Source organism: Sturnus vulgaris, chromosome 4 (assembly GCF_052056855.1).
Source record: "Sturnus vulgaris isolate bStuVul1 chromosome 4, bStuVul1.hap1, whole genome shotgun sequence".
Classification (NCBI taxonomy): Eukaryota; Metazoa; Chordata; class Aves; order Passeriformes; family Sturnidae; genus Sturnus; species Sturnus vulgaris.
In genome coordinates, this window is record NC_142246.1 from 38,482,761 (window position 1) to 38,494,937 (window position 12,177).

Genomic DNA, 12,177 nt, shown 5'->3' on the forward strand with positions numbered 1-12,177 from the left:
TAGGAAGGAAACGGGAAAAACTTTTTCCTCCCTTCATTTAAAAAATGTGGTTTTATCTTTAAAAAATTGCAGGCAGCCTCAGTAAATGAAGTTTCTGCCTTTTCATTGAAAAGGTCATATCTTTTTTTAACCATAATTTATTTTTAACACAACAATGAATGCAAAGACATTTAAGTTGAAGAGTCCTGTACTGGGTTCTCCCAGAGCTGGTGAACAGTGCCATAGCTTACAGTGTATAAGTAAAGCACTTCAGAAAAAGCCAACAGTGGATTTGTTGGAGTAGAGGACAGCAGGGCCTAAAAATGTGACATCCACAAGAATCCAAGTTCTCCTCTCACCTCTTTTAAAGCCCTCTCTTATTCTTCCTCTCATGCATGATTTCATTAAGGCTACGCTGGAACATTCCATGCTCCATATACAGAAGATGTGTATAGACCTAAACCAATGGCTTCTAAGTTGCAAAAGGAGTCATGGAACTCTCTCTCCCCACCCTGGAATTACAGAATAAAGCTATTTCATATGAAAATTTACCTTATATTCTTATGCAATCCCTGGCTGCTCTCTATCAAATTAAAATTATGTTCAGAAATATCCCTAAATTTAACAGAAGCATAAGAAAACTTGTAAGTAGATACCTTCTGTTAAGAATTAACACAATTAGAACTTATAAAATGCACTTGGGCTTTATGTGTTTTGCCATATTTATCTTTTAATATTAAATTCTTGATTACTCAGGGGAACTACAACAGGAAGAGCTTATACCAATCAATAGTTGCATTAATTTTCTATGGGATCTGAGCTCGAGGCTGGCTTCCAAAGCTGCAGTAGACAGGGCAATATTTGGGAATTTCTTCTTGAAAAGCACATTTCTCGGCAATGGGAAACAGTTAAAATTCTATCACTAGAGAATGTAAAAGTTTCCTTTGTATTTGGACTGTAGCAACTGAAGTATTCACGACTAGGCTTATAAAACAGAATATTATAAGATTTTTTTATTGTATAATGGTCCACTAGTAATGAAATCCACTTTGGGCGAGAAACGTGGAAGGCAAATCAGTGGTAAGGGCCACTTATTTAAATTTCATTTCATACTTATTTTAGTATATTTCAACTCAGAAGATATCAATTACTTCAAAAAACTTCCATCTTATGTGGCTCTGCTTTAAAAAGCATTTGTATATTCTTATTCCTTCATTAATCATTAATATTTGCCAAGGGTTTCTCTGATGCTTTTCCCCCCTTTCAAATGTCATGCCTTATATCAATTTTCCTAGGCTAGACCACGTGCAGGAATGCCACTTTAGCTTTCCCCACACACACTCTCTAGCCACAAAAGCCACTCTCTTCTGTTTTACAGCTTGAGAAGGTTAGACATCTAATAAGACTTTCCGTGGTTAGGAGAGGGAAACTATTTTTGCTTCTCCTTGTAAAGAGTAGCAGTGGGTGTAGGCAGCAGGTAGGGTATGTGCTTATACAAAGCAATTCCCATCAGTGTACTCTGAAGCAGTGTTTAATTACACAGCCTGTGTATGACACCTCTCTGGGCTGGCCTACACACAGGGTCAAGTCCCATCAAGGATTACTGTGAAATCTGCAAATGATGAAGCCCAGATCCTACAGGAGACTTAGGGAACCAAGTCTCATTCCTTTGCACATAGCACTTGCAAATGCATACTATCATTTATGGCTAATTTGAGTTTATCCTTTTTCCTTAAGTTCTTTAACACTTAGACACTATACATAAATGGCACATAAAGCTGCAACAGAGCCCTAAAAATATCTACTTCTGATCATATTAAATCAAAAACTTAAATCATTTTACTACAACTCAGGGTCTAACTATCGACTTGATTTCTCTTTATAGTTATAGGGAAACTGTCTTAATCTGAAAACCCTAATTCTCCTTTTGCAGTGAACAAAGGCTGACTTTTGAAGGTGAGCATTCTTTTCGAATCTGATAGGTATGGCAGCAAATTAAGCCTGAGGAATAGTGAGAGCATAAAAAAGAGACAGGCTTCAGCCTTCATCTGCTCTTTTCTACACACACTGTCACAGACCTAGGCAATTTGTAAATTTGCTGAACTTCATCCATCTACCTTCTCTTCCTCTAAACAGATTTCTCTCACTAGTCTGAGACTTCTTTCTTATCCATTATGCAGTCCCACTCCATCCACTTTTTTTTGTTCTCTCTTTTGGAATATAAGTACTTTCTCCATCATTTTCCTTTCTTATTCTTCTGCTCCTATAAAACTACACGTAAATGTTAACTACAATTTCTATATAAAACTATAGAGGCAGGCCTGTGTTGAAATTTTAACAGATAGAAAAAAAACACATTTTATTACTCAATTAGACTGTCTGAAAACCACTGTAATCCATCCAACCTTGAAGTTCAAGTTTTATTCTCAAATACCAAGACACTCAAAATACAAAATCAGATTGGCAGAGGAAGGACTCCAACTTAGCTGTTTTCTTTCCCCTTATTATTCCATCACATAACAATATAATTCGGTTTAAAAATGTAACAGATCCCTATCAGCCATTACATTTTCCTTTTACAAGAATCCTAAGGAAAATTTAAAAACCAAAATTACTGTTACTACATTTTAGAGACCTGAAACTTACCCTGCTGCTTAAAGGCAGGTTATCAAATCTCACTCTTTGGCTTCACCAGTCTCAAAACTGTTTCTTGGTCAGTAAACCCCTTCCTGAATAATGACCCTAAATATCCTGACTAGCTAAAACACCCTGGAAGGCTCAGTTGCTTCCCTGCTGTGAGGATCACCTGTATTTTCCAGCAACCCTGAGTTCAACTTGGTGTTCATGGGCCCCATAAAAAGACTTGAGCCAACAACTGTTTGCAGAAACAATTAGAACTCCAAACAAAACATGCACAGTACTATAAAATACTTCATCATAGTAGTGTGGGTCTCTGGGAAATGCTGATTAAATAATTGTTTTCTTCATTTTCATTCTATTGTGTTTAAGGCAACACAAATGAACCTATGAAACAATGCATATATTATTAAGGATTGACATATTCACTGCTGCTTTATCATAAGAAGGCATCATGATTAATATCTTTTGCCTGAAATAGGAAACAGAACATACCTCCAAAACCAACATAGTTTTGGGGATTTTATTGCTTTGCACTACCATGATAGTTTGATTCTTTACATAAAACCAAAAACTTTATGTCTGTCTGAATTTTCAGTTTCAGTATTTGCTGGAAAATTTTTTAGAAGAAAAGTACTGTGCCACTTTCAGAGACTTGCTTTCTTTATTGGATTCACTCTGGTTGTGTTATTCAGCCATGCAGCTTCTATTAAAAGCATTAACTGAAAAATAAGCATTTTAAATAGTATGCTATTTAAGATTTGTAGAAAAAACGTTTGCCTTTTCTCTCTCTTAAAATTCACCTTCTTTTTTGGCATGGCTCATCTGAGTAAGGCTGAAAAAACAATGTGTTTTATCCCCAAAGTTTGCAAAGCTGGGTGCCAGAAAAGGAGTATAATCCTTCAACCACCATTCATTTTTATTATTCATGTAACCTGTGTTCACTGGTGCTGTAAAAAAATATCTTACTTTTCAAGTGCACACTGCTACTGAGCAACCACAGTGGTTTTACAATACTGTGAAACGAACTTTCAACAAGACTTTCATGACACTGAAAGAAATTACAACTCACAGTATGTTTTCATGACATATTTAAAAAGGCTATTTTCTCTGAACAACTCTTTGAACATTAGCTCAAAATGTACATTGCCTCTATTACAGTTCTGCAAGTGCATATGAGAGTATTATATCATACAGAATAGGCTAGTTTATAATTTCTTTCCTTTTTTTTCTTAAGTCAATATGATCATAAGATACTACCTACTTGCACAGTGGTTTTACTTTTATAGACTATTTTTTCCCTCCAAAATTTGTCTTTTATCAAAATATATACGTATTCTTTGTGATTATGAAATTGTTGTTCTCTGTATGCCTTCATTAGAAATAATGCTGCCAAGCACGTCATTATTAAAGTACTTTCTGTACCCAAAGGAAAGAGCAAAAATTGTTCCCAAAGGAACAGTTGTTAAAGAAAAGGTGTTTAAGTGGTTCCTGCTCTGGCAGTCCCAGAACCTCTGTGCATGTACTTGTTATATACAAGACTATGATTCAGCGTACTTACAGCACAAAGGAAAAGCGTATTTCAGCTGTACAGTGTACACCAAATGCACATCAGAATCCCCAGATCTTCAGTAGATCCCATTGCTGCTGGTACAAATTTGAAGCAACTCCATTACTTTAATACTGATCCCTTTCTTTAGTCCTTTTGTATTGATCATCTGGTTAAAAGTGGCAATATATCTAAGCTAAAGCAGTTCCTGGGATGTCATTAATCCCCACGAAGAGCAGTATGGCTGTAAGCCTATGTGGCACAGAGCTGGGGCGTCTAGCCTCCCACAAGGATCTTGCTGGTAAATTCTGACTGAGAGATGGCACTTCTGAACTTCTTTGGTTGACATCAAAGATTAACAGTAGTGTCAGAAGTAAACAGAGCAAGGAAATTAAAACCTTTTCCATAGAGATTTCCACCATTCTGGCAGCACTCGGTGAAGAAAGAGCACTAGAGAACAACATGAACCACAGAGTTGACTCTGAGTTACTCCAGGCTTGCCACTTGATGTCTCTGAGACAGAAAGCAACTCTACCTCACTATTTTGAGATAAAAAATAAATATGCATTCAATTATAGGATGATAGAATTAGGCAGAAGCCATTAAAATCGTAAATTTATCTGCTAAGACTGTAGAAATTTTGTAGCAAGATCTAAGCATCTCATCCACACAAGAGTTTTACAATTTAGTTGTCCTCACTTCTTTTATTGACAAATTTAAAAAGAATAAAATGGGTTCAAAGTCAAGTGCAATAATTCATTTTGCTCCTTCTGCACTCAACTTTAATTCAAATAAAGGACTTGAGCCAGTATGCAAACCAGAAATGATATTAAACCTCTTTTTCTAGTTTCTCTTTTCTAGTTGTTGAACAGCTAAGAAAAGTAGCTTGAAATGTCACCTTAGGTGCTTTGCATTCCAGTGACCTTATCCATAAGATTTTTTTATGATTTGATTCCTGAGCAGCCTATGTTGTCAACACAAAGAGAATACTGAGCACTGACTCAAAAAGTTTATCATTCCTCTTGAGCAGCAAGTCAAACAGTTGCTAGTATGTGGTTTTTGTTTGTTTGTGGTGCAATACCTGGACATCTATACAGCTTTCTTGCCTGTGCAATATCTCCTTTACTTAGACGGGTACGCTGGCCAATGGCAGGTCGTATACCATTGTCATCACGGGAAGGGAGAATGGTATCCAGAAACATGCCCCTAAAAAAAATAAAAATAAAAATAGACCCCAAAAACCCCTATCAGGTTTCTGTCATAAAACTGTTTGAGTTCCATGAATGTATACCTGTTTAGTATTTCTGTTTTTTACATATGGCATAAATAAGGGGTAAAATACAGAACTTTAAATGCAGACAACACGCCATAAAATTCCTCAGCTTGGCAAACATTATGCAAAGTTACCAAAAAAGAATCTTCTCTCAGTACATCAATTCACATATCAGCTTTTGTATTTCTGCTAAACAAGAGGAAGATCTCTTACTACAATTAAGACTACATAGGTAAAAGATAGTGCTGTTAACCTATCGCTATATTGAAAAAAAATAAAATTGCATAAAAATACATAAGTAAATCTCTAGCATAAAATTCTTAATCACAAAGCCCCTATTTCCAACAAAGTTTCTATGAGAAGTCCTATAGTCTCACTTACATGTGAGAGCAGGTAAAGTCAAACACATTTGCCAATCATGTATCTGTCAAGTGCAGTAAGACATTTAACTCCACTCTAGCTGCTGACACTTTCAAAACAGAAATGCTTACTTGCTAACCTTTACTTGCCTCACAATAAAATATATCAACTTACCATATGTGATTTTAGTGACATTAACCTTAAATGACAAGATATCATAGAGAAGTACACTTGTTTCAAATGTGCAGTTTATTCAAAATTTCCCAGATTTTAAATATGATCTAAATATGATCTTTGGTATTCTCAAATAGATTAAATTCTTTAATAGACTAAGATACAAAACTACATTCTATTATCACGTTGCAGAATTTAAAAGCCTTAAATCCCATAAAATAGAAGTTAACAGAAAAGCATGTTTCTATAGTCTCTTTTTATTTAATTTTTTTATAGTCACTTGTATACCTGTAGGGCTTTTACTGAAAAGTAAAACCGGTACTTTCAGATATAATATGGATCCAAAAATTAATGAACAGTAAGGATCTTTGTAGTTAGGAATACCATTTATAAAAACATACTGGTTTTTAAATTATAATAAATGAACCATTTTGAGTATTGCAGATACATACTGCTCTCTTTATCCAGTTAGATTTTTTGAGGCATCACTAGGAATTTTGTAAAGACAGAATCATCTCAGGACATTATCCTAAACAGTGAAATAAACTACATATGGCATGAACTTATTTTCTAGAACTAAGGCATATTATTTTTTAGAAAGTGATGGCATCTATAAATTATAATTCTATTTTCCACTGAATTTCAGCACAACATCAAATTGATGCTTTTGATATTTTGAAAACAATTCTCTCTTGAATGCCTTAGCGCTTTAACAAAAGAACATACTGCAAGTTTTAATACAGCGTGGACAAAATAATTGTGTACAACTAGAACTTTATGATGTGATTCCTGCTACTTATCTGGGTGAGCAAAGTCTAGCAAACAGCTGGCAGAATGCCTCACTGCACATGACTCACACTTGCAGGATGAATTACTGCAAATCAATACCTGACCTCAGGGGTTTGCTGGCTGTTTCTAGACAGTATGAAGTAACAACCTCTTGTACCTTGGGGCAGGGCATGCCTAGTCATGGCACTATCAGTTTTTGCCAGCTTGGAAAGTGGTGGGATCAGGGCCAACAAATCAAATTATCTTGATGTTGTCATTGCCCTAAGACTCGGAGGGGGTTCTATCTTGTTCAATTACTCTATTTTATACAGGTTCTTTTAATCTCTTCCTTAAGATAATGGTATGTGTAACTGGATTAAGCAACGTGACTAATAGCTACCTCATGTGGCTCATTCCCATGTTCTTCCAGGGGTGAATTATGTGTATGCTGAGTAATATAGCCTTTGGTTGGATTTTTATTTAATAATATAATTTATATTGAGAGAACAAACCAAACAAATTTGCAAAGGATGGTGAGGTCTTAGTGGCCCTCAGTTTATTTCAAAGTGTCAGATTGTCTAATATTTTTGCCTTAAAATGCATGAATTGGAAAAATAAAATAAAAAAAATCACCCAAACACATAACTTTCCAAACTAAAACTTTTTGTTGGGTATTTTTGGAGGTTTCTTTTAATTTTGCATTACTCTGGTATTTTTAGAGAATAATTAGCTGATGAAATATAATAGGAGACTGGGTGAATGCCTCCTTCACTTTTTTCCAGAGTAGGGCTGACCAGCTCATGGTACAGCTCCCCACAACCCTGCATCCTTTCAGAGGGAACCCCAGTGAGTTATTAAGGAGCTGAGAACAGACCAGCCTGCAACAGGACAGAGCAAAATCAGCAAAAGTCTTTATTATAAGGTTTTAACGACAGTAATAATCTGTACAAATAACAGAGAGGAGGCTGCAACCTCTTTTATAAATGCTTGACTGTAGTCCTTCACAAAGGCTATGGCTTGTGTGGTAGATGTCCAAATAACCTGTGTTCTACCTGCATAATCCATAGTTATGAAACTCTACTCTAAATCAAAGGACATTTTTCTGTCTTGTAGAGAACAGATCATGTTACACATAACATTCCTAGCCATTTCACTCATTTGAGTTTTCTAAATTCAAATTTTTGTGGACACAAATAAAAGCAAGTATCATATAAAATGATGCTTCCAGCTTATCTTGTCTGAAAATCTAAAGAACTGAAGCAAGATCAAAAGGCTGCTTTGAAACTGAACAGAAAAGAAATGCATTTTCAGCTATAATTAAATTATTTTGGCTTAAAATAAACAAGCTGTGCTTTGACTGCTGTTGGAATACTATATCATCACAAGGGACATTTTAAGGGATTTCAAAATACTTCAAAAAGCATAGCTCTTAGCATTCACAGACAGAAATAGAATTAAAAGTCAAAAGGTATAACCTGAGACTCCAACCTTGAGAAGGTGTTCCTGGCATAGTGCATAATGCTGTCAAAGTCATATGGTTCCCCAAGGGAGTTCACCTCTCCTGGCTCCATCTTCAAAAAGTTGTATTCCTGACCTACAAATGATTGATAATTATAGATTCTTTAATATCTTTTTCTGTAAAGATAAAATCCAAACAGGAGAAGAAAACCAACAGAGATCCTAACCTAATTACTCACTGACATTCAGAAATTTTTGCTGTTTGGGAGAAAGTGTATGACTTTAGTATGCCCTCTTAACAGATAGGGCAGACATCTTCTGAAACACACATCAAATTTGTATATTTGGGTTTAGAAAGACTAGTCTCATGCAAGTCACACATAAAGGCCTCACACCTCATTATGTGCTTCATGTACAGTCCATAAAAATTTCTGGTTTGATTCTTAATTCCTAAAAGAAATAATTTTGACAGCAAAGACTCCAGAGGAACCCTCCTCACTCATTAGACTGGATACTGAGTCTAACTGGATACTAAATCCAGCACTAAACTAATGGATACTGGAGACCTTGCTTCAGCAAAGGCTGCTCTCTGAAGCTTCATGTAATGCAGACACTACAAAGTCACTTTTTCAAAATCCAGCTGTTGCAAATTAACAAGAGCAGAACAGGAGAAAAAGAATTATACTTAGTTCATAATTCCATACCCTAAATTCTTTGACCTAATCAGTACATTAGCAATACAAAACACCCCTTACTCTAGTTCATATTCCCATTGGAGTCTTGCAAAAAAACCCTGCAGTGACATTAACATTTTAATCAACATAAGCTGCATGATATAACAAAACCCAAATGCATCAGTGGTCATGGCTTCCTGATCCCATTTAGTGATCCTCGAGCTCATGCCACACCACAAGTAGTCTCAGTCAGAAACCAGAGAGACAACTGAAAGGGAGAGCAGGTGGCTGAGGATGGCATTCCAGCTGATTTTCTCATCATAGTAAAAGGAAAAGGGAAGAGCTCTTATGGCATCTGCACAAGACAATAATACAGTGAGACAAGAAAGAAGGCTCAAACATGCATGCCCTTTCAGGACTTTAGAGACTTAAGGGAGCATGTATCAGCTGCCAGTCTCCTTCCAAGTCCTAGATTAAGTGGAAAAGATTAATTGTATCTCAAATATATTTTAAAATATTTTCTAAGGAAACAGAAAAATACTCCAAGCTATCATGGGACAATTTATGATTTCACCCTTTTTGAGACTAGAATTCCTGTGAGTCAAAATCAGTGTATCACAAAGACCATAAACATTTATGAACACTGCAAATGAAACACGCCTTCTTCCCTCCCATCTTGCCTACCCAACACAAGCAAGGCCATAACAGCTAGGGTGGCAAAGAGCTGACAGTCACTGTTCAAAGTTCTCAAGTTCCTCAGATGCTTTATCTCAACAACACCAAGGTCACTGAGTAAAGCTGCATGTTCTGTAGAGAATGAGGTGAATAACGTGTAAAGTGCAGGACCTGCTTCTGTCTGTGACATATTCAAAGTCACCTTTCCTCCCAGGTCAAAGCCTCTTGAGCAGCTACAGATATATTTCTACTTATCATTTACTAAAGCCTACAAGAGAAATGCCCTTCCTCAAGCACAGAACTATGACTTTTAAAGAGCCTTAAGAGCAATGACTTCTTTCAAATCTTTTGAGCATGATTGTAATTTTGGTCCTTCTAGCCCTCTATTTTAACGGCTTGCAACTTGGCCAGACCTCTGGAAAATGTTATACTACAATTTCAGTATTTTATTTGTAAATCAACTTGAGATCAGTCAAGGAAAGAAGAATAGCAAGCATAAATCCTATTTCAGCTCTTCAGCAAAAAGTTCCAATAGAGTTGAGCAGATGAAGGAAACACCAAAAACAAACACATGATTTTATTTTTTCCAAAATACTTTTCAGAATATCTCACCAGGTTGGATGTTTTCTCTAATGATGGTGACATGGTCATCACGGTCTGGTCGTGTATGTTCATGCCAAAAACCTATGACATGACCCAACTCATGGACAACTATGCCAAATTTATCACAGTTCTTGCCAATAGATATAGCCTGAGGACCATTTCCCCTTCGACCCACATAAGAACAGCACCTGTAATTAAAACACAAACACAGACGAAAGTTTTCATACATATCTCTACCAACCACAAAGCAAATTCAGTTAAAACTTGAGAAAATAGTATATAAAGAGTCAGCAGTAAAATACACGATGTAATTTTAGGTGTCTCACAAACTCTAGATCTTCTATATGTCAGCTTTGATCAACAGAATTCTCACTGTTTTCAGAAAAATAATAAAATTAAACGATGCTCCGATGACAGCACACACCATCATCTCTTTGTGGGTCATTGATAAAAATGTTAACAAACAACAGGTTGCAGGATAAGCCCTTTCAGTCACAGCTTGAGTCCAACCCATTTACCACAACTCTTCAAGCCCAACCATGCAACCAGTTTCAACCTATTTAGTTTTCCATTCACCCATAACCCTGCAAAATCACCTTGGAGACGCAACACATTTAAACACATTTGTTTAAGTCCTGGAATTTAATTTGTAGTTAAAAACCTTTATGATCCTAATACAGTAAAATGATGGCAGAGCAAGGGATTGATGAGCATAGAGTTAGGATAAGCACATATAATTGTGAAAAGTCAGAAAGAATGCTTTTATTTATAACAGTTTAAACACTTCTGCAGAATCTTCATTTTTGGCACTGTGTGGAAACTACAGAGAAAAATTGCAATGCAGAATGAAAGAACATTAATGATTACTTATGGCTTAAAACAAATCAAAAGGTTATTGAAACCTAAAGCTGTAGACTATTTAGCATATTTTCAATAGTTTAAACGTGTCTATTTTATTGACTTCATATACATTACATGCTTGCACCAGAAAAGACATATTTGGTGACCTAAAATTTCTCTATATAGTCAATACAGTTTTTTCACAGTGATACTTTGGAGATGAACAGATATAAAGGAAAAACTGAAAATGAAATTATTCTAAATAATACCTTCTGTGATGTCTCCTGCTTTGTTTTTATTGACACTATTGATAACAAGGGCAAAATAATAAAACAAGAATTTAACCACAGTTTCTCTTCCTGTCCTTCTTACTTCTTTTGGAACAAATGAGGGTCTAACTTTAAGACTGTGTTTTAGATCACCTCTGAAAGCTTTTACTCATATTTCATAAATCAGATTTTTAGGTGTCTGATAAAATAATCTGACATTTTACTCTTACAGTAATGAAAAAGAAAGGTTGAGCCTTCTCAAATGTTTAATAACTGAGGGTACCTCATCCGATAGATTTTAAAGACGGCTTTTTTCAGAAGAAAAAAAATAATTACAATCTTTTACATAGTATTCCTCTAGGTTGTCTAACACTGTACATCTAAGCCTCAACATATTGGGAATTATTTTTAATGCTAACCTGCTCCTAAAAGTAAGCAGCCAAAGGGTGAGAGTTCCCTTACACTGGTTACTTGACAGATTTCAAGTGCTCCCTAGAAAATATAAAGAAATTTATTGAGTGTTTTTTTACATGCCAAGGAAAATAGAATTAACACCAAGTCTTAAAATAACAGCAGCAGTTCACACTTACAGAGGGTCATTAGGATCTGTTAGGTTGAATGTCTTGTCAAGCACACCAGATACATCCAATTAAGCTACAACAATTTACTTCAACAGCTGCACTGAGATAAAGAATAAGGAAAACTAAAATTTAAAAATCTATGAAGTAAATTTGTAATTTGGTTTGACTCCAGGTGTGTTTGACAAAAAGCCAAGATCTCTGTGCTATCTGAGCACTTGTCACAACCCTTAAATTGAATCAGGTTTTAAAGCTCATCTCTTTAATCTTTATTGCACCAGACAGCATTTGGAGACAGTAACTATTTATGAATCTCTAATTCCATTTAATCAGTCTAGCT

At 35.6% G+C, this 12,177-nt stretch overlaps 1 protein-coding gene across 1 annotated transcript in view; it reads right to left on the bottom strand.

Moving 5' to 3' along the window:
* TLL1 (tolloid like 1) overlaps window positions 1-12,177 on the bottom strand; it is a 127,049-nt gene that overhangs the window by 45,514 nt on the left and 69,358 nt on the right. Inside the window, exons 6-8 of the mRNA XM_014878551.2 lie at window positions 10,160-10,338; window positions 8,229-8,334; window positions 5,247-5,371 (exon numbers count right to left, since the gene is read on the bottom strand). Coding sequence (XP_014734037.2) covers window positions 5,247-5,371; window positions 8,229-8,334; window positions 10,160-10,338 — 410 coding nt within the window. The remainder of the gene's footprint in view (window positions 1-5,246; window positions 5,372-8,228; window positions 8,335-10,159; window positions 10,339-12,177) is intronic.